Source organism: Cavia porcellus, unplaced genomic scaffold (assembly GCF_034190915.1).
Source record: "Cavia porcellus strain 051 isolate PalLab524CR breed Dunkin Hartley unplaced genomic scaffold, mCavPor4.1 scaffold_25, whole genome shotgun sequence".
In the NCBI taxonomy this organism is placed as follows: domain Eukaryota; kingdom Metazoa; phylum Chordata; class Mammalia; order Rodentia; family Caviidae; genus Cavia; species Cavia porcellus.
Window position 1 is genome coordinate 32831278 of NW_026947508.1, and position 23107 is coordinate 32854384.

At 42.6% G+C, this 23107-nt stretch overlaps 1 protein-coding gene across 5 annotated transcripts in view; it reads left to right on the forward strand.

Annotated features, from left to right (window-relative positions):
• Znf684 (zinc finger protein 684) overlaps positions 1–23107 on the forward strand; it is a 79424-nt gene that overhangs the window by 53862 nt on the left and 2455 nt on the right. For 2 of the 5 annotated variants that reach the window (XR_001199084.3, XM_063235166.1), the window contains 2 exons: positions 11899–11994; positions 13274–13347. Coding sequence is in view for 3 of the 5 variants with exons in the window: in XM_063235166.1 (XP_063091236.1) it covers positions 11899–11994; positions 13274–13278 (101 nt within the window). In the remaining 2 variants the exon portion in view is untranslated. Of the gene's footprint in view, positions 1–11895; positions 11995–12664; positions 12869–13273; positions 13348–15326; positions 15457–19088; positions 19200–23107 lie in introns of those variants that run through there. The other 3 variants (XM_063235165.1, XR_010042787.1, XM_013142704.3) reach the window with 3 other exon arrangements.

The following is a 23107-nucleotide window of genomic DNA, read 5'->3' on the forward strand; positions in this document are numbered from 1 at the left end:
AAGTTGCTCTATTTAATATTCAAATTCCTGGGTGGTTATGATTAGTCTAGTTTGGATAAAATGTTCCCCCTTAGGAGAAAAGCAGGAAACCTTGATTTGTATTACTACAAGATCCCAAGTAACAGGAACTTGTAGTGGTTGATTGTGTCAGCTTGAGAAGTGATAGGATTATTTCCAAAAGATATGAAGTATAAAACAAAAGAGGCCTTTATTCTGAGAACACAAGAGAGATAACCGACACACCCCGGACGCTGGAGTCCTGCGATCTCTCTAGTGGACAAGTGGCGTGGTGGGGGGTATATAAGTAGCCCAAGCTTAGGGTAGTGCCCTTTCAAGAAGTTTAATAAAAGTTTAAGTGATTTAGCAGTTTTACAGCCTTGGATATAGAGGATATGCCTAGGTAGCTGTCTATGCCCTAAGATGATATAATGGTTGGTTTATTGTGTCAACTTGAAAGTTTAGCAGTTTAACTAAGTAACTTAACTGTTCTACACCTAGGCTGTAGAGTACCTACACTAGGGCAGGTGCCCTGCCTACAGTACGAGCGAGGCAAAGTGGCTTGCTTTCTGCCTTTTTGCTCTTGGTGCCTTTTCTGTCTTCTGCCACCTTGAACTGTTGCCCCTCACTATGCCACTGCCTTGGAGCCAGCTGATTATGGATTGAAACTTCCAAAAACTGTGAGCTAAGAAAAGTAACTAAGACAAAATTAATTAGAAAACCAGACATGCATGAGCAAGCAAAAATGATGGACATCCTTATTGATTGATTGATTGGTACCAGGAATCGAACTCAGAGCCTTGTGCTTTCCAGGCAGGTGCTATGTCACTGAACTTCACCTTTGGCCCAGGATATCTTTAACATCCCTTTGAATGTGAAATCCTGTTATATAACCATGATCTAAGTATAAACAAAAAAATTGAATTTACCTGATAAAATACTACTGTCATTTATAAAATTCCCCAGTTGCTCCAATAGTGTTCTTTTAAAAATAAATTCTTAATTTTGGAATAATTTTAGATTTACAGAGAAGTTTGAAAGATAGTAGAAAGGTTTTCCATATGTCCCCTTACATATTTCTCCATTAACATCTTAATATTACAGTGATATGAGAAGGGTTCTCTTATAGGCTAAAAGATAAAGCGAAGAAAGAGATAAAAGTTTAACTGGCAGCTTTTAATTAAACTGAAAAATAAAAACACTGTTACATTCTTTCCCTGTGCAATAAAGATTAGCCATCAGGAAACACTACATTCTACTTTTAGAAGCAACCAAACTGTGTGGTGGTCTGTGCCTGTAATTCTAGCACTTGAGAGCTGAGGGTAGAGATCACTGTGAGTTGATACTATCCTAGGCTATGTAGTGAATTTGAGGGCAGCCTGAACTATAATAAGACCCTATCTCAAAAAACCAAAAATAACCATTCCTCTGCACAAAAAGAAGCAACCAAGCAAGAAGCAATAAAACCTCTGTGTGTACCAACTTCCTATCCCAGGACTTTCCCCTGAGATGTTTTGCCTCTTTTACCTATATTTGGTGTAATTTCTTTTTTTCCAGATCCATTTTATTCAAACATAAAAAGAAAAAAGACAACAAAGAAGAAATAAAACACTACAACAAAATATTAAAGTATATCAATCAGGGGATACCAGTGGTACATACATTCTGCCTGGTCAACCCCAAATCATTCACCCAACAGTGTAATTTCAGTGTAAACAATTTGTTCTCAGATTTTCATTATAAAGCATTTTGGCTCCTTATATCCAGTGGACAATTTTTCCAACTGTTGTCTGGTCATGCTGCTTCTAGCTTAGACAGTTTATCCAAGAACAGGTTCTTTTTATTTTGGCTGTCATCTACAATAGCTTAATAAATCCTGTATGTCAGAGATCTTTGGTCTCTAAAGTTTGATTTAACATCAGAGTACAGCTAAGAGCACAGTTTTGGTGCATTAACTAAAACTAAACTATGGACATTATTCAAATGTCACTAGTTTTTCCAAAGATTTCCAATTCTGTTCCAGGATCCAATATAAGAACCAAAAATGTTATCTTGTAATAAATTTTTTCCACTCCTGTATCCAAATTGGTATTGCCTATTACATTTGTCATATTTCTTAATTTAATCTGAAACACTTCACCAGTCTTTCAGCATCTTTCATGACATTGATTTTTTTAATAGTACAAGTTAGTTATTGTATAAAATGGCCCTTAGTTTTGGTTAGTCTGGCGTTTCTCCATTAGAGTCAGGTGTATCATATAAGTGGTATTCTTCTCAGTCCTTCATGTCTGGAAGGACCTAGTACATTTTATCTCAATACTGGTGATTTTAACTTTCGTCACTTAGTTAAGACAGCATCCACCAGTTTTCTCCACTGTAAAACTACTGTTTCCCCTTTGCAGTTAAGAAATTGGCAAAAGAGATATTTTGTTCCTCAGCAAACTTTCCCAGTAGTCCTAGTTTTAACACTGTAAGGCTCTGTTTAAAATATATATGGCAAAGAAGCAGGTCTTACTGAAACATTTGAAAATCTGTGTTTTATGGACAGTGGTCTTTTTCCTCCAATTGTTTTTATTGTAGTAAAATACATATAACATTTACCACCTTAACCATTTGTAAGTGTACATCTTAACCATTTCAAGTGGCATTAAGTACATTCACAGCATTGTACAAATATCACTAGAACTCTTTCCACCCATCTCTAGAACCCTTTTCATCTTGTAAAAGTTATTAGGCAATCATTCCATCCTCCTCCTATTTCTGTAAACACTGTTCTACTTTCTTCATCTTTTGTTTTTTGAGACAAGGTCTCACTATGTAATTGAGGTTGGTATTGGACTTGTTGTGTAGCCCAGGCTGGTATTGGACTCACAGCAATCCTCCTGCCTCAGCCTTCCAAATGCTAGAATTACAGGGGTGCCACGATGCCCAGCTTGTCTCTTATGATTTATCACTTTATTTTGTAGTGCTGGCCATTGAACCTAAGCCTTCTAGATGCTAGGCAAGCATTCTGCCAATACGTTATACCCTGAGCACTGATTTTGACTTTAAGTGCCTTACATATAAGTGGAACAAGTGGAATCACATAGTACCTGCATTTGTGTGCCTCTTACTTCACTTGGCAGAATATCCTCAAGTTTCATCCATATGGTAACATATGTCAGGAATTTCCTTTTTTGTTGTTGTTTTGTTTCTTGAGATAGTCTCAGTATGTTAGTTCAACTAACCTTGAACTCATGGTATAACCCCAAACTCAAGGCCTTGAACTCAAGGTGGTCCTGCTGTCTCAGCTTCCCAACTGCTAGGATGACAGATATGCACCAAATCATACCTAGTTTAGAATTTGCCTTTTTATTATACTTTATTTTAAAGAGAAAAAACAGAAAAATCAAGCAAGCAAACCTAAAAATAACAACAAAAGCAAAACAACACCAAAAAACAATAATAGCTATATAGATTTTCAAACAAGATGATAGGAATTTAACAATGGTAGTTATGTTGCATATTGTTATCTTCAAAATAAGTTGCTCAGGTTCCCAGATACAGGAATAAAACAAAACTAAAATGGAACAAAATGTTGGATTTCAAAAATAGAATAGAAGGAAATCCCCCACTGTTGCTATATTACACACTGCCACCCTTCAAATAAGATGCCCAAACCACCAGCCCTAGGCCTGCAAAGTCAATCAGACAATACAAGCATCAAGCTTTTCCTTTCACCTCAGTTGTTACCATCTCATTCTATGCAGTCAGGGGGATGCTCTTCTGGTTTCCCAGCCCACACACTGGCTCGTGGGGAAGAAGTGGTTCCTCTTCTTGCTGAGTCTCTTCCTGATCCTCATGGTGGACCCTCGCTCACAGGAAGGTGTGGTTCATCTTCCTCCTGTTTGCTACACTTTATTTATTCATCTGTTAATAGGTGCGTGGGTTGCTTCCATGTTTTAGCTATTGTGAACGATACCCCTTGAAGATGGATTTACAAATATTTGAGACTCTTCTCTCAATTCTTTGGGTATATGGCTAGCAGAGGAATTTCTAGAGCATATGTTAAACCTATTTTTAATATTTTAACAAATTACTGTACTCTTCTACAGAGGCTGGACCTCTTTACATTCCCACCAGTGGTGCACAAGGTTCCAATTTCTCTCCATCCATGCCAAAATTGTTGTATTTTATTTTATATGGTAACAGACATCCCATTGGATGTGAGGTATCTCATTATTGTTTTTGTTTGCACTTCCTGAAGACTAGTGATGTTGTTCATTTTTATATCCATAGATTTAGTAGTCATTGTTAATCTTACAAAATGTCTATTTAAACGTTCTGCTCATTGGTTAATCAGGTTATTTTGTTGAGTTATAGGAGTTCTCCATATATGCTGGATATTGACCCTTTATCAGATATCTAATCAGAAATACTTTGTCTCACTCTGTACATGAGCTTTTACTCCACTGACAAGTTTTTCTTGATGCACAACATGTTTACATTTTCATCAACATGTTTACATTTTCATGTATCTATTTTTTTTTGTTATTCTTGCTGGTACCTTTGATATCATGTGCCAGAAATTACTGCCAAACTCATGTCATGAAGATATTGTGACATGTTTTCTTCTGAGAGTTTGGATCTTATATTAAGGTCATTTGGGGCTGGGGATATAGCTCAGGGGTACAGCACATGCCTGGCAAGCATGAGATAGTTCGATTCCTGGTACCAAAGACAACAAAAAAAAAAGTCAATTATCCATACTCAATTACTCTGTGTATATAATGTTAGGTAAAGACCTAATTTCGGCTGGGGATTTAGCACAGTGTCATAAATGCCTGCTTGGCAAGCACAAGGTCATGAGTTCAATCCCAGGTACCAAAAAAAAAAAAAAAAAAAAAGACAAATTGTGGCTAAGGATTTAGCTTAGTGGCATAAGCACCTGCCTGGCAAACACTACATTGTGAGTTCGATCCCTGGTACAAAAAAAAAAAAAAAAAAAAAAAAAAAAAAAAAAAGACCTAACTTAATTCTAGATGTCTAGTTTTCCCAGCCCCATTTATTGAAAAGTTATCCTTGTGTGATTGATCTTCGCACCCTCATCAAAAATCATTTAATCATTATGTGAGAGTCTATTTCTAAGCAGTTCATTCTAGTTGGTTGTTCTGTATGTATGTCTTTATGCCAAGACTACACCTTTTTTTTTTGGTACCAGGAAATGAACTCACAACCTTGAACTTGCCAGGCAAGCACTTGCGCTGCTGAGCTAATCTCTGGATCCTACACTTTTAATTACTGTAGCTGTATAGTAAGTTTTGAAACCAGGAAGTATGAAAAGGCCATGGTATAATAAACTCATTCCAAATAAGCTTTCCTCAAGGTCACTCTACTAAAACTGTTATGTCAAGATCACCAATACAATTCCAATCGCTGTATCCAAAGCTAATTTGTCATACTAACAGTTTTAGACACAATGTATCATTCCTTTCTCTTTGAAAGATGTTTTGTTTTGTTTTGTTTGTAGACAGGGTTTCACTACATAGCGCTGGCTGGCCTTGAACTCACAGCTATTCTCCTGCCTCTGCCTCCTGAGTGCTGGGATTAACAGGCTTCCAGCTAGAAACACACAGTATTCTATTTGGCTTACAGGAAACTAAAATCTCCTCATTCCCTTCCAACTTAATTGATTTTTCCTTCCCACTCGCTTTGCTCATTTTTTCTCTTAAATTTGGAGTATTCCTTGGCCCCAACCCTTAAATTTCTTTTTCTACACTCCCTGCGCTGTAACTTTATCAGTCTCGTGATTCAAAGTCTACCTGTATAATGGCTCCTAAATTTATTTCTTGTGGACATCTCCCCTGATTTCATGCATATCTTCCCAACTTTACCTCCTGGATGTCACCACAGACAGCAACTCAACATACCCAAAACTGGGCTCCTGATTTCCTGTCTCTTCCTACATGTGCCCCTCCTGGAGTTTTCTTCATCTCAGCTGATGCCACTGTCATCCTGTCACTTGGCTCAGATCCAGAACCTGGGCAACATCTGAGTCCCCCTTTCCTCTCAAGGTTTACATACAATTCACAGTAAAATTAACATACTCTTATCTTCAAATTAAACCTTGAATTCAATTTTTTCCCTTTTTTTGGAACCACTGGTCCCAAACCATCATTCTCTACTCCTTGATCACTGTAATAATACAACTGTTTTTTTTTTTTTTTTTTTGTGGTATGGAGGATTGAACCCAGGACCTGGGTGCTGAACTAACATCCCTAGCCTTATTTTTTATGTTAAGACAGGGTCCCAATAAGATTGCCAAGTCACCTATGCTTGCCTCCAGTATATTACTGTATGTGCCACCAAAGAAAGCACACTCCAGTGTATTATTGGTGCAGCAGCCAGAGTGGTCAGTTTTTTGGGGGGGCAGGGGGGGAAGGTTGAGACAGGGTCTCACTATGCAGTTCAGGCTGGCCTTGGGATCACTTTGTAGCCCAGGCTGGTCTCAAACTCATAATGATCTTCCTGCCTCAGCCTCTGGAGTGCTGAGATTACAGGAATGCCCCACCATACCTGGCCCGAGTGGTCTTATTAAATCATTCCATTTCTCTGCTCAAAATTGTCCAAAGGCTTTTATTTTCACTCAAAGCCAAAGTTCTTACGCTGATTACAAAGCCTCCCATAGTCTTGGGCCTCAGCCTTTTGCTTTTTTTTGAGACAGGGTCTCCCGATGTAGTCCAAGCTGGCCTCAAATACAGATGTGTAGCACAAAATGGCCTTGAACTTGCAATGATCTCTTGCCTTAGCCTTCTAGAGTACTGGGATTACTGGGCTTCACTTTTCCTTACCAGTTATTGTCACATCTTAGGTACACAGTCTTCCTTGGTGTTAAACATGTTGGTTCTTTCTATCTCAGGTCTACTTTGCTCTTGCTATTTACTTTGGCAACTTTATTTCTGAACTATCTCCTTCTAAGTGGGGCCATCCTTGACTGTCCTTAAAAGCTGCAACCCTCTCCTATCTATCCCTTTCATTGTGCTATTTTTCTCCATAGTACTTTTCATGGTCTAATAAAACTATGATGGAACACTAGCTCCCTAAGGGCAGGTATTTTGGCATGTTTTGTACATTACTGCACACCTAATACAATTCCTGCTACATTGCAGGAACTTAGTCAGTACATTTTTGTTGAGTAAGTATGAGATGTCTGGAATAAGGCCTAAAAGCATACATGGACTAAAGCAGATTGAAGAGGAAGGGAGTCATCTAGGGAGAGGAAAGAAAGGGTCTAAGGAAAACTATAAAGAAAAAACTATCCTAAACCTAGTCTGGGAGAACATTTTTGTATACCATTAACTCATTACTTCCTTCTGGGGGGAAAGTTATTCCTGATAAGAATTTTACAATTAACGAGATTAAGACGTTTTAGAAGCTAATCTCTCATCCACCTAGACGCCTGTCAGATATACTCGCCTTCTGTAGTGAGTCAACAATAATTGTCTAACCCTTCTTTTCCTATACTGTAAGTCCTTTTTCCAAGTTAAACTTCAAGCAGTGCTCATGCCATTTTCATCCATTAAAACAGTAAACCATACTGAAACATATTCACACTAGATGGAAATTTAAAAAGGTTTTTAAACAGACTCTAATACTTTAATTTACACAATATATTTTAAAATTATCTGTAAATATATATTTAGGTTATGTTTATGTTACTGACATGAAAATTCAAGAAAGAATTCACAGCATATTTGCCCTTTAATAAATTGCTGTTATTTATTGGTTAGTATTTAAAACTCCCACGTCTATATTGATAAGTAAAAATTACATACACATTTCCTTTTGCTATGATCAGAGCTCTTCTTGAAGCTCAAAGGACACCAGGTTACAATCTCCACCAAAAGAAAATAAACCCCTGTTGCTGGGCCTCACGGGAAATGTAGTCTCAGTGACTTGCCCCCAGAGGCTCTTGGGAAGCCTGGAGTAGCGCTTCTTTGGCACATGCGCAATGGGGAGACCCGGAAGTTCTCTGTTCTCGGTGTGCTTGACGTGAAGGGTTTGGGGTTGATTTAAAAAGGACAAGACCGTTTCTTGGTGCTTAGCAAAGGAGTAAATTTTTAGGTAACTCCCGATGCAGAGTAATTTGTCACCTAGAAATCCGGGTAATGACAGAGCTGCCCACTCTGGCGGGGGTTGACGACTCAGTCTGCAGTGCTGTTGTAGATATATAACATAGTAGGTATGCAATGGGGAGTCCAGAAATCTGGGCTAAACTGTACTTCACCTCATTCCGGGAACCTTTTGGCTTTCAGAGGGCAGGAAACCTCTGCAAGAGGAAGAAAACCAATTTATCTAGCACTAGATCCTGTTAAGCGCTTTTGAAAGAAGTTGGCATTTATTTCGGTTACTCTTAAGTCTCATGTTTTTTGCAGAGAAACATGCAGTTATCTGCTTCAAATCACATAGTAAGTGGGAAAAAGATAGTATTCAGACTTCGTTTTCTTTTCAAAAGTTTATTCTATTGACAACATAGCACTCGCTTAAAATTTTCTTTGGGAGGAGTGAAAGCTAAGTGAATTTACGATTGTTTTTGAGAGAACTCTTGGTGTCTTTGTAAGAAGAACCTGAAGGTCTGTCTTGCATTGGCCAGCCTCGTGTCAGTTTCCAGAAGCCCTGGTTAAGAATCTACCAGTGGCCAACCAGGTTCCACAGGTGATGGTGAATTCACAGAACTGGGGCCCAACCTTAAGTTTCCAGTTGAAGGAGTGTTACTTCTTTATGAGTCATCTTTTCTTCTTTCTTTGGTGGAGGTGAGGTAGGGGACGTCTTTTGTGGGAAAATGATCACTCCTATATCACGGACCTTGCCAAGATTCCTGACCGCCTGTAGGAAGGGTACAGTGAAAGGATGAAGTAAGAAATCACTGCCTTAGGATGGGCAGAGACAAAGACATTCGAAGCCAGCCACTATTTGTGGGGTGTTTACAACGATAGGGTTTAGTGGAAGACTCAGGTTGGAGGAAGACTCAAAGGCTGATTACTCAACGGGCATTGGGCAATTTGGGATGATGCAAGAGGGTAGAGATGATTTTTTGCTAAGAAGGATCTTGCCCTGGAGTGTTTTTTAATCTTAATAGTTTCCATTTTAGTCTTGGTGGGGGAGGATGGTCCATCCCTAAAGAGATAATGGCAAATCTCAAAAGGGTGATGCTAATAATCTCAAACCTCGATTTATCCCTTAGGGAAATATTCAGGATTAACTGTTATAAATTTGTGGTCCCCAACAATCCTAAAAGGAGGTTTTCCTGATTTGGGATTTTAAAAAAATCCTACTTCAGGGCAGGGACAAGAACCAACTCCTCTCTCCTATCTAAAGAGACTAGGATTTGACTCAGTTACATCCCAGGTTCAAGGAGGCATTGTCACAGAAGTTTGGAGAGGTGAGAATTCAGAAGACTGGAGGATGTGGATCACTATGGTCAGGCTCCACAGGGAAAGGAATCTAAGTGGAGAATGAGTATGATGATAATGAAGAATTAAAATCTACTATGGAAGAAATTCACCTTCCCTAATCTCTCTCCCTCTCACCTGGACTCTCACAAATACCATATTAACACCAGTACATGCTCTTCATGTCCCATTGGTTCTTTTAAGATCAGGCTGGTTCCGTATGTTTCAGTTGTCACACTTGGCTTTTAGAAATGTACTGATTCCTGATACTTTCTCTCCCTTTACCTAAATGCAGACGTTATTTACAGAATTGTGATCTGGTAGCGGTAGAAGGAATTTTTGAGGTTTTCTGATTCTGCTGCTTCCTTATAGGGAGGAAAAAAACTAGCACTGAGCTAGTAACTGAGTACCTAGAGAATGTTACAGCATGTTGCTGGATAAATCAGGCCTAAGTATTTTTCATTTCCCAGATTAGCATTTTTCTTGTTTTCCCATTGAGTTGAGCCAAAGTTGTTTACTCTAGAAAGAAGTGAACCAACAATAAAAGCAGTTCATCCATTAATCCATTCAGCAGATACTTGCTGTATAGACCAAGGACTGTTGTGGTGCCTGGTATGCCTCAATGAGCAGAGCACAGTCCTTGCTTTTCCTGGAAAGAGATTAAAAATCGAATAAACAAATATAATCTATTACTTGATAATGAGTACTCTGGAGAAAAGTAAAACTAGACTGAAGTTTTGATGGATTGGGGAGAATTATTTCATATGAGGCAGTGTAAGCAGAGATGTAAAGGAATTTAGATGGTAAGCCATTTAGTGTCTGGCATACCTTGGGGGACATACACAAGTCTGAGTATAAAAGGCTGATGTGTGGAGTAACAGCAAAGAAAATGGAGAGCTGATCAGAGTGGACAGTGCGGAACAACTGGAAGACTGAGATAAAGGCACAAATGGGGAATAAGCTGGTATCAGGCCTTGTGGACTTTTTTTGAAGTAATTTTTTTTTTTTTTGCAGAGTGGGTGGCTAGGCTACTGTTATGTAGTTCAGGCTGGCCTCAAACTGACTGTACTCCTGCTTCATCCTTTCCGGGATTATAGGTGTGCACCACCATATTTGGTTGTTACGTATATTTTAATGTCCTTTTTTTTAAACCCCAGAATATGAGTGGAACCTGTTTTTGTAACATCCTTGTATCCTTGTATGGCATCCTTTTTTTAAAAAAAAAATGATCTTCACAACTTTTCCAAACTACTACATATGACTATTTCAGTAAAATCTTAAAGACTTTTTTCCAGTTCTGGGGATTTAACTCAGGATCTAGGGCCTTACACATGGTAGACAAGTGCTCTATACTGAGCTATTGACTCCAGCCCAAGGGATTATTTTTTGAAAAGAGATTTAAAGTTTATATTCAGATTATAATATGCTAATAATAGAAACTATTGCTATTATAGGTCTGTGGTACCATTTTCAATGATTTCTTAGTACTCTTTGACTAAATCATGTTTTTTGAAAAATTAATAGGCTATTAATGGACTTTTAAATTATAAATGTTTTCATATTATAAGCAGTTTTGTAAAAACATTACTTATCTCTTTTTTAAAAATAATAACCAGTTTTACTGAAAGGTATTTAATTCTCAAATCCTATGGTGTGTACCATTATTGTCACCATTTTGCAGATAAAACAGGTACAGAGTACTCAACTTTCTCAGGATCACACTGTTAGAGGAATAACAGAATTTGTACCCCTACCGTCTGGCTCAGTAGCCCAGGCTTTTGATCTTTGTACATATTCATCCATTTTTATTTCTTTAGGATAAATTTCTGGGATAAAAGAAATCACTAGATCACAAGCTAACAATAAATTGTAATAGATCAATGGGGCAGAAATGTACATATCTCCTGAAGACAGAACATCCTGTGCAATTTTATGATTGTAAAAGAGTCACAAGTGGACAAGTTGGTGCTTTCAGAACATGAATTTACTTGGTTTGTTTAAAGGTCATTATTCCTCCAAAAGCCTTTTCTAGAAAAATTTTTTTAATCGGTAGCAGGTATCAAACTCATGACCACACGCTTGCAAGGCATGCTAGATCCCTGGCCCCAAAAGCCTTTTCTATAACAAGCAGATGGTTCAAAAGGCAGGGAACTCACTCTATTCTTGTTTTCATGGTCTGTTTCCTTTTTGCTTTCTTTCTTTTTTTCTTTTTTTTTTTTTTTTGGTGCCAAGAATTGAACTCATGATCTTGTGCTTGCCAGACTGGTGCTTATGCCACTTAGCTAAATCCCCAGCACCCAACAAAGTAGTCTTTTTATGCTTCTGCCTTCCAAATGGAGATGGTCCTTTTCTGTTCTAGTCTATTTGTGACCCTTTAAAAGCTTTGAGCCTCAAGAAGGCAGACCTGAGTTGTCAGATACTTGTTTGCCCACACTTTGTCCCCACATCTGTGTTGTTTTTCTGTAAGCAGAGCATCCAGTTACCAAAACAGATGTGACCTTCAAAGTAGAGCAAGGACAAGAGCTATGGAAGGTAGAAAAAGAGAATCTATGTTGCAGTTATACAGGTAAGTATGAGAAATATCAAATAGAAATTTTTGGAGCCCAAAAGTCTAAAGTATGAGACCTTTAGCTTTGTTCTTTATCTAGATTGTTTTGGGTCTTTGCGGTCCTTTGTGGTTCCATATGAATTTCAAGGTTGCATTTTCTATTTCTGCAAAAATGCTATTGAAATTTTGACAGGATTGAATTGTATCTGTAGATCACCTTGGGTAGTACAGACATTTAAGCAACATTAAGATTTATCCACAAGCATAGGTTGTCATCTCAGGTTTTTTTGTGTCATTTTTAATTTTTTCAGCAAAGTTTTTGTTACAGAAGTTTTCCAATTCCTTGGTTAATTCTTAAGTATTTTATTCTTTTTGATGTGACTTTATTTTGTTTTGTTTTAGTTATCAGGTATCAAACTCAGGACCTTGCATTTTCCAGGCAGGCACTTATGCCACTGAACTGTATCTCCAACCTTTATTTATTTTTTGAGATGGGGTCTTGTCACGTAGTCCAGGCTGGCCTTGAACTCACTGTGTAGGTCAAGCTTGTCTTGAACTCACAGTGATCCTTCTACCTTAGCCTCTGAGTGCTGGAATTACAGGCGTGCATTACCCTGTCTGGAAATTTCTTTCTATAGCATTTTAGAAAGAATAACTGGGAATTTTTCATTTTATTCTTTTTTACAAGTTGTCTGCCTACTTGATGAGCTAGAGAAAAAGAAAGGAAACAAAGAAGGTTTTGAACCAGGATACGTTTACCCTCCTGAAAACATCAACAAGGAAGTCCAAAACTGGAGCATGAGTAGTATTTCTTCAAGACAAAAACAACATAAAGGGAATCAAATGGAAATACTTTGCAATCTGATTTATGCTTCCTTAATTAAAGTAAGAGGTATTATGGAGAAAATTGTTATGAGCATGAAGAATATAGAAATGTCTTCCAAAACATTTATCATTTCATTAGATCTGAAAAAATATTCACAATGTAACAAAGATTTGAATGTAGTCAAGGTAGGAGAGCCTTAAAAAAGGAATCTTGTCCCATCAGACATGAAAAAAGGCAGACAAGTAGAAAACAGGCCTTTGAATGCAATGACTGTGGAAAAATAAGAGGGGACACTTTGTAGCTTATCAAAAAGTTCACAGTAGAAAAAGATCCTTTTTCTACCTGTGAAGGGGGGGGCCTGTGCTTTGCGTTTCTTTGAAAGCGATTTTCCTGTGTTTTGTTTATTTGTGTGTTTGTGTTCACAGTCGTGGGTGTGTGGGTGTGGGGTTTACTAGTTGTTTTTCGTTCCAGAATGATGTGAGCAAAAAGGAACAGAGATGGGGCTCCAAAACCCTGCAAGGGTCCAGGCACCAGGAACACATCAAGTAAGAGCCTCTGCAATGCTGTCGCGAATGGGGGCCCCTCCGCACACTCAACTAGTGGGTCTTCCGCAGGATGGGAACAGGCCCCAGCAGGGACATCTACTGCTGACAGCTGAAGGGGCCAATCAGGCGTCAGAGTTGCTTTTGCTTATGGTATTGACCTGGTGTTCATACAGCAGATGAATGAATATAAGTCGTGGCACCTAGATTTAATGCATGCTTTTATGTATATGTGCTTACACGTGTAATTGGCCACCAAGTTAAAATGTCCACAATAGACAAGTTTCCTCACTTACAGTTCTGGGACTCCTGCTTCTGCATCTGGTGATTTTCATCAGGGCCCACGGTTGCCTAAGTTCTTTCTCTAAATAGGAGGCTTCTCAACTGTGAGATGTCATTGGATACTTTAGATCTTAAACACCCTCCTTCCTTTGATTATTATTATTACTATTTTTTCCTCCTTTTTATTATTGTCTGAAAATTATGGTGCTTTGCAGGATTTAGTCACTGGGGTGTTTGAACTGAATTCCAGGCTTTGAGAAAAGCCTAGAATAGGATACAGCGAGCTGTATCATCATTTCTGATCTGGCACTATCTGAAATGCCAGCTCTGGGCAGCTTGTTTTCTCTCAAGAAGCGATGATAAAAGGGCCTTTAAAATCATGCGCAGAGGTTGGTTTTAGGCCACACTGGTCAGGATTGGTTGTCCCTGTCCTGTATTGTAAAGGCAGCACTGCTGACCTGGTGACCTGCTTTGAAACATGGGGAATGTTCCTGTCTTACTTGGCCACAGTATCTGGTAGAGGAGGATACAGTAAATCACCTGGAACAACAGAGTCTACATGGTGACATTTTAGAATATCACCTTTTATTTTTTGTATTTTTTTAATGAAACAAATTCTTACCATGTTGCTTAGGCTGGACTCAAATTTAGTCTTAAGTGTTGGTCCCTCCTGGGCTTGCCCAGCCCACGTTTCCCACAGAACTGAGTTGAGAAGTCAGAAAGCTAGGAGAGGGGATGAAATGGTCCTGGCAGGAACACCTGCCCCAAGTTGGTTAGGTCATCTGGACCTCTTCTGTTCTTGGTGGCCTCAGCCTGTTGGGCAGGGAGTATGGACTGTCTGGGATTGCAGCATCTGGATGAATTAAGGTTCCATGAGGAAAGTGTGGGGATGGGATCATTTTTGGCACCCTGCGGCTCTTCCCAGAGTTCTGGAGAGGCTCTTCTTCTCTTGTTCATGGAGGGTCAGTTAGTTTCCAGGCCTGGTATGTATTTTAGCCACATTCTTGTGATGATTGTCTTTGTGTTGATGGTGTGGGCCTTGTGTCTTCTGGGCAGAAGGGCTCTATGCCCAGGTAGCTGTTGTGCTGCTCTGGGTTCTCATGGTGACAGCTCTTTCCTGGCTTGCCAGATTTTGACTAAATCTTGTGATGTGCCTCCTGCCTTTCTGTATTTAAAATAAAAAGTGGCTCTTAGGTGATAAATTCTGAATGTCTGTCTTGACAGGTATACAATGCTTGAGTACCTCAAATAAAGACAGACTGTCATAGGTATCCTTGGTGGCCTTGGAGATCTGGAGGAAGGGACCTTGACTTTATCCCCCCTTCTGCCTCCTGATGGTGTTTGTAGGACTTGTGTTCCTAACCCATTTGTCTACTAAAATTAGCGGCCTTTCTCCAAATGAAATGGAGTTCAAGTTTTAGCTGGGTACCTTTGGGGTGGAGTTGGATGAGACCATGGTGTGCATTTGGTACAGCGTTCCTCCTTCCATCCATTTCCGCGCAAGAACCGCTGAAGTGGGTGCCCCAGCTTCAGGATAGTCAGGAACATACATAGAAGGTAGGCAGTTGATCAGCACCAAAAAAAGAAAGCTTTCAAGTTTGCAGAGGTGATGTTGCCTGTCTTTATTTATCCCATTGCAAAACAAGGATGCACATCCATTTCAGAGTTTTTTTCTTTCTGCTCTTACCTTTCTTCTCAAGCATATACAAGATAAGAGAAAACGTCTTTCAAGAACATCACACTCTCAAGGAGAAGGAACTTCAAACAGGACCAAAAGCCTCCCATGGCTATGGAGGGAAATTCTGCGTGGAACAGTACAGCATGGACAAAGTAAGTGGGCGACGGCTGTCTGTGCTGGGTCCCTGGCTGTGTGGGCTGCTTGTGGTGGGCCATGTAGTCCTTACGTTTTTCCTTAGATTAAATGTGTCAAGGTGGTTTGTCAGGGGTGAGATCTGTTCACAGTGGGTCTCTGTCAACTGACCCCACTCACTAAACTCTCTGGCTTTTGGAAGTTCCCAGAGGTGCTGGCGAATGGTAGAGAGACCCTAAGGGGAGATTAGCTGGACTTTGTAAATGGGACAAAGTCCAGAAACAACTGAGCTGCAGATGTCCTAGTCAGCCCTACCTGTGTTTCCAGCTTATGGCCCAAGTTGTACCATTCCGTAGAGTAACCATACCTGTGGGCCCCTCATCACATCATTCCTGGAAATTGTGCTAGCATGTAGCTGACGTCCCATGTGGCTTTACTGACCTCTGCATGTAGCATCAGCACCAACCAGGTGGCTTCTGTGAGCAGTCAGTGATGGGACCAGGCTGCCAACACCGAGCAGATGCTCATGGCAGCTGCTGATGAGCACAGCCACCTTTATGGCACTGAACATTGTTCCACCTAAGAGCAGGCGAGTGTTGGCTCGAGACAGCTGGCTGGTTTCTCCCTGGAGAATAAACAGTGCAGATAGCAGCACGTCTGTCTTGTTTGCATGTCTGCTGTAAAGCAGGGCAGACTTCTGCAGACACCCTTGCAGCAGTGAATTTTCAGGTCTGAGCAACTTGGTGTTGTTCAGACCGGACTGATGTGTTGCCCGCACTGTGGACAGAGGTGAAAGGATCAGCTGGCATTAGATTCTGGTGGGTAATTCCATACCTCTCCTCCTGTTGCATGCATCGAATTAAACATCTGAAGCTGGAGGCTGACTAGGTGCCATCTGCAGGAAAGAGACATGGACATTTGCTGTGTCACTTGTGCTTGTTCCACAGAGATGTCCTAATGGTGAAATAGATAGTGTGTGCAAAAGAATCTCCCTGGGGCTCTGGATACGAGTCTGGTAGCCTTTCAGAGCAGCAGAGCAAAGTGGCAGACAGAACCTTCCATCAAGTAGGTGGCTAGGCTTGTGCTCACTGGAGGTCATGGGGTGTTAGTGCAAAAAGAGGCTGACTATATCGGGCCCCAAGTTAGGGTTAAGGAAAATGATCCCGGTTTATACAGCACAAGTCTGATTTAAAATGATTTCTCTGCTGTTTCTTGGGTTGTGTCTTTTGTTGGCCTGGATCCTGCTTATCCTTGAGCCTCCAACTTGGGCTTTTTCTAGCCGAGAAACTTTCCTAAAGAGCCCATCTCTTCCTTCTGCCTAACTTTCCCACCCTGAGACCCCGCTTCTCCTTCATGCTGGCCTTGGCTTCCCCTTCAGTTGTTGCTGCCACGTTGTGCTGTGGTTTGCAGTGAGACTCTTCTCTGGCCTGGCTTTTCAGGGCCAACACTCATCATTCTCATCTGTGGGTGGCTTGGTGTTGTGCAGGGTGCTCAGGGACATGTGGTGAGTGTGCAGAATCATGCTTTGTGGCTGACACACATACATGCAGGTCCTTACTGGCTCAAAGAATCACTCACTTCTGAGAGGGGCTGATGATAATCCTGCAACAGTGGACCTGGAGAGGGTTGTTGCCTCTGCTGCTTCTTAGTGCTACTGTTCTCTGGGCTTACATGTCTAAGAATATTCAGCTTTCATCTCATGTGAGCACCATGAGACCAGCCTATTTTCAGAAAGAACTGACAGTTAACCTGGGAATAAGTGCTTAAACTCTTTGTAACTTGCCCTGTCTAGAACCTGCATAAATAGTAGTGAGGTCCTTCCTTGTGCAAAGAATTGAGGAACTAGTGACAGGCACTGCCAGAATCATATTTTGAGGAAGCACAGGAGCTGTCGGGGCTCTAGTTGTGCCATTGTCTGAGCACATGGCCAACTTCTTCTGGCTTCCTGTTTCTGTGGTCTCTGCTGCTTCTTATACCTCAGCCTTCAGGGTGGTGCTCCACTAGTACAACTGTGTAATAGCAAGTGTGATTGTGCCAGTAGAAGATTAAAGATGCTTTAGGAGCATGTCTGTTTTAGTCAGAAAGCTGTAGCTGTTGCCAAACATGGTGATCCTGACTGTCTTTTTAGAGTCATTTTCATGTAACTTTCTGAGTTACATGAAGTTATGCTGAAGAATCCCTTTGTCACAGTGGCCTCTCGCCACTCCCTCACTGACATTTTCTGGTTGAGATCCTAGAGGTCATGCATGGGGTATGTTACGGTTTATGTCGAGATGTCCCCCCAGAGCCTCATGCAATCACAGGGTTTGTTTTGGAAGTGACTGTATCTAGAGTGTGTGATGCTGGGTTTAAGGCTGTGTGATACTGGTTGGTTTGACAGCGCCCTAATCCTAGCAGCCTAGAGTGTAAAATGGTCAGAAAGATGCTATTAAGGCTGCTTGCTTGCTGTTGCTATCTTCTGCTGCTCTGAACTTTTGCCCCTGTGCCATGCACAACCCTGTCTCGGAACCAGCTATGGACTGAAACCTCTACAATGTGTGAGCTTTCTTCCTTTAACTTTGGGTGTCAGGTATTTTATCTCAGCAACAAGAAAAATAACTTAAGATTGGCCACCTGCCGAGCCTCACTGATGTGCTGAACACTGCCCAAGTGGCCAGACCCAGCATCTACCAGGTAAACTGGCATAGGTGGTTAAGGTCAGGATGTGTACCAATGGGGCGTGGGCATATGTGTTTGGATGTGTGTGTGTCCTTCCCACACCTGTCACTGTGTTGCCTGTCCTTAGCACCCATGGAGCGGTCCTGGGGGACTATGTACTGTGGGATTAGCTCTGGAAGCCTGGGTCTTAACTGTGCTCAACATCGGGAACCGTTGGGCCCAAGGCAGCATTGTGGTCACACGATCTATCAAGGTGGCTGCACTGGGTAGAAGAATCATAGACACAACCAGAGACACTGTGCTGGTGAAGAGACACAGCTGGGTTCCGAAGAATGTCATTGCTGGAGAGGGCTGCTCTTGAGGCTGGGGTTTGCAGACCTCAAGGTGAAGCATGCCAAAACCCCAGACTCTGCTTCCTTACTTTACTACCTGGTAGACATGTAACATACAGAAGATTCCTGAACCTGTGCTCCCTGTATGATGGGGGCTGACAGTGTTGGTGATTGCGACTCTGGAATGAGCCAGTTTGGGTGACAGCAGCTGGTACCCTGTCTACACTGTATGCATACATCGGTGTTGATTCTGAGTCTGTGTTATTACTAAAATAGACCTTTCTATGCTTTAGTGTATTGACAAAATAAATATTTTTTGTCCTGATTTGTAGTTCTTACAGTATGAAAAAGCCTTTTTTCAAGAGAGTAAATGTATTGCCAGCAATGTCCATGTAAATGGCTCTTAGGAATTGTGTGGTCAGCTGCCATTATCTCTTTTTTCCATGCCCTGTTGCATCCAAAGCTCCACTCTAGGTCAGGTGTTGTGGTGTGAGAGCCCTGCAGCTGCATTGGAGGAGCCCTGCACCAGAGACTCAATGGCTCAGGCTGCAGTTTCTCCCGGGATTCTGGCCATGGGTGCATGGAGGAAATGCCTGCACCTGGGTTGTTAATGTTGTGCTAGGCGTGAGTCTGTGATATTTTATTTTTGGACTCTCTTCCAGTCAGCTGTTGGCCATGAATATCAGTTGAAACTTGCTAAGCACTGCTCTCAAGTCGACTCGGTCCGGGGTTTTGGAGGCAAGTTTGGTGTCCAGATGGACAGAGTTGACCAGGTGAGTGATGGGCACAAGAAGTGACCCCGAGTTCTGCTGAGCACAGTGCCTTCCACCCCAGATGGTGCTGGTGCTATGTGTGTCCTTTGGGTCACTCGTAGCAGTGTGCTGGGAGGGATGTCTAGAGAAGAGCCGAGGCCTCTTCCCCTGGGGTGCTCTGAGAGGCTGAGCCAGCTGGGTGAGAAAGGGGGGTAGTAGCATGTAAAGAAAGGCCTTTCTCACATGGGCTTAGAGATCCCTGTGTTGCTGTCTACTTACCAGATGGACTGGGGTCCTTCTTTAAGTGCCCTGGGCATAGGACACCCTTAGATTTATTGCCTAAAAATGTGCCAATGGGGACCACTCCCACCCATTCCCTTCATATATATCACTGTGGCAAGTGCTGCTCAGAGTTCTTCCTGTGGAGCCCTCCTTTTCAGGGCTGCAGGCTGGGTCCAGATGTTCTGGCAGGCTCAAGCTTGAGCCTGTTCTGATTCCCTTTGGATCAGAGCCATTAGCCCCTTCCTTCATTTTGTTTCATGGCAGGCAGAGGCCTGGATGTGGACAGGCCTCAGTCTGTGTTCCGACTTTTTGACATCCTAGCTGACTTGGAATTTCTATGCCAAGTGAAATGGGAGTCATGGTAATCCCTCACTCATGGGGCTGTGTGGGAAGCAGAGCAGATAGTGTGCCCATATGCCCACCATGGTGCCTGGCTCCTCCTGCTGCTGTTGTTATTAGTATTCATTTTGTTCTTAGGAGAGCTTATTTGAAGAATGCGTTCCTGTGTGGCATAGAGAATTGTTCGAGATGGGCAGTATGTGGCTACAATACATTAGCTGAGCCTGATGTGCAGCAGCCTTCTGGGGAGGAAGCCACGTTGCCCTGGATGTGCTTGACTGTGGTGCCTGCCAGACTGTGAAAGTGGTTTTGTTTTTTTTTTGTTTTTTTTTTTTGTGTGTGTGTGTTTTTACCAGCAGTACTCCCCACAGCCTTGCACACTCTAGGCAAGCACTCTACTACAGAGCTGTACTCCCTTCCCATTTATTCATGCATTCATTCATTGATTCTTTAAGAAGGCAGCATTTCATCTTCGTGCTGGCAGACTGTTGGATCTTGATACCAGGGGACTGGTGCAGGATAATTCCACAAAAGCAACACTCCTGAGTTTACAGAGAGCATAGTATACAATTTAAAAGTGGGCAATACAAAGCAAGTAACAAAATGTTACATACTTGGCTACATGCCCTGAGTTGTATTGTGACAGGTAGGCTAGCCTGGACCAGATACAAAGGAATTGTTTATCATAATATAGAAACACTCTGGGCACAAGAGGAGTGGTCCTTTACTGGGTGAGCATAGGTAAAGGCAGCCCTCTTTATCACATGTGGATTTCCACATTATCAGACTGGTTTCGGGGGCAAATTTGGTGTTCAGTTCGAGCGGCAGGACTCCTCCACTGTGGGACTCCTGATTACAAGGAAAGACTGGCCAAGCACGAATCCCACCAAGGCACAGTCCCCACCTCCTGCCTCTTCCCACACTCCCTTGCGGTGCAGCCACTTCCAGCACAGGCTTCAGAGTTCACCTCGGTGCTCTAGCAGGCTCTCCTGCTCACCAGCTGTCAGACCATTGGGCATCCTCAACCCATTGAAACTAAGTTCCCTTTTATCCCATTCTCTTTTTTCCCCCTTCTGACCTTTCAGAAGAAAGTTGGGGTAGAAATTATAGTTCACAGGTTATGAACTCTGACTTCTTTATCTGGTTTCTGGGGTGGTCTTCTAACAACCTTCTGCATGTTTGCTTGCTTTTGACCACGACTTCTTGGGTCATCCTGTCAGGCCTCTGAAGTTAGGAAAGAGAGGTTTTAGTTCCAGCACCTCTGACCCTCCCATCAGAGGGTTCGTAGCAGTGAGGGCTGAGAAATGCGTGTTCTGTGTGATTTCTGTGTTTCATTGTGGCAGTGGTGTTTTTCAGACAGGGGTGGGTAATTTTGTTTGTTCTGATTTTTTTGCCTGTGACACCACCCATGTGTAGGATCTTCACATGTAGCCACACAGTGTGTACACACAGCTGGGAAGTAACCTTTCTGGGGCCACACACTGGAATTCCAGATAGTTGACGCATATTCCTTAGAACAGTCACACTTCCCATCAAAGTTCTCCAACAGAGGCCTTGGTTACTAGAACCTGGACCCATCACTGGCTGAACGATGATATCCAGCAGTGAAGGGCAGAGTGCGGGCTTTGAGCACAGTAATAGGACCTGCGCAGTGCTCCGGTGTAGGGTGGTGAACGCACTGGGCCTGACCCTACAGACTGCATGGAGAGAGCCGTCGAGTCTCAGCGGCATTGAGACTGCATCACAGTGACTTTCATGTGGATGTGTGTTGCTGCAGCACACATATTTGGCTGGTAGAATGTCCACATGGAGTATTTTCTTTGTTTTAAAAAGCAAGAAAACAAACTGTGACTGAGCCTCTATTTAGTGTTGGGTAGAGTGGGCGAATAGGAAACAGATGAGCATAAGCCCCGTGGCTGGTGTGCAAAACTGTGCTAGTGAAGTGGCCCATCGCAAAGGCCTGTCCTTGTGCCCCCTTCTTGGCTTATTTCTTGCCAGCCTGCTGCCCGCCTCTGCCCTTTCCCCAGGAGAATGCTAGAAGCATGCCCACGCCTATCCTGCTCCCTGCCTGTGCACTGGACATTGTGGTCAGACGCAACTTGCCTGGCCCGGAAAGCCTGTGTTGTGGCGGTTCTTGGTTCTTTCTGCCAGGGTGCATTTTCTTGGGCTGTTTGAGCCCTATCTGCATGCACCTGCGATCATCTCGGACCGGGCCTGTTCTCTGCCTCAGAGTAAATCTTGTGTTTTGTCACCTCCAGACTATTCCAAAGGATTCATCGGCAAGTACAGGGTGCAGAAAGATCAGATGGATAAAGTAAGGCTGTCCAGCTCCAGGTGTGGAACTTTCTGCCCGCAGGCCCAGGGATTCCTGCAGCCCCCACTCTGTGTCAGTTGCTGATTGTAGCTACCATCAGGTAGGCACTGTGCTCGTGGTTCTGGCCATCTACCCACTCAGCTGGCATATGTCACTACGGCAGCAGTGGACTGGCTCCCAGTCGAGGTCTGAACTATCCAGTCTTGAGTGCTTGGCCATAGCATGGCAGTGAGGGAGCTGTCACTGGATCATACTGCTGTTTGAGCTTTGATTATGAATGGTAAATCAGACTGGGAATTGAGTTAATGTGAGACCATTTGTAGGGTCATCCTGCCCTTGGCTGTAGTGGTGGGTGGCATGGTGGAGCCTTAGAGCTCTGTTCCTATACAGCTTGTGGCTGACTTCACAGCCTCTCCTCGGGCACTTCCCCATGTCACCAGGGTCCATGGGAGAAACCTGGGGCACACGGCACAGGCCGAGGGGTCTGGGGAAAGGACTAGTCACAGCCCAGTTCTGAAGAGCTGGGAAGAGTTTGTTAGGAAAGTCAGGGCTAAGAGAGTGCAGAGCAGAGGGCACAGCATATGTTTCGGTGTGGGGGATTGAGGGATCACTGCAGGGCTGGAGAAGGGAGCCGCACAAACCATGTGAGATCCTCAAGTTGTTCAAGGGACTCTGGAGCCCTGGATGGGCTTAGCAGGCAGAGGACAAGAGTGGCATCTGCCCTGAGTAGCCCCTGTCTGCATCGTGGGAGATGGTCTAAGGTTGCTGTGAAGAGGTGGCCCCAGAGGCCTGAACAAGGTATTGTCTTAGGCTGGAATTGGAAGGGACATGCATCTGATGTTGTAGATGTAAAGGTGGCAAGTGGCTGGGCTGGGGTTTGTCTTCAAGGGCCCAGGAGGAGGGAGGAAGTGGCCAGTGGGGTGACTGTGGAGCTGGAGAATTTGGGTGAGCATGTATGGTAAGTGCTTGTGATGCCTGAAATTCCTCCAGTTTA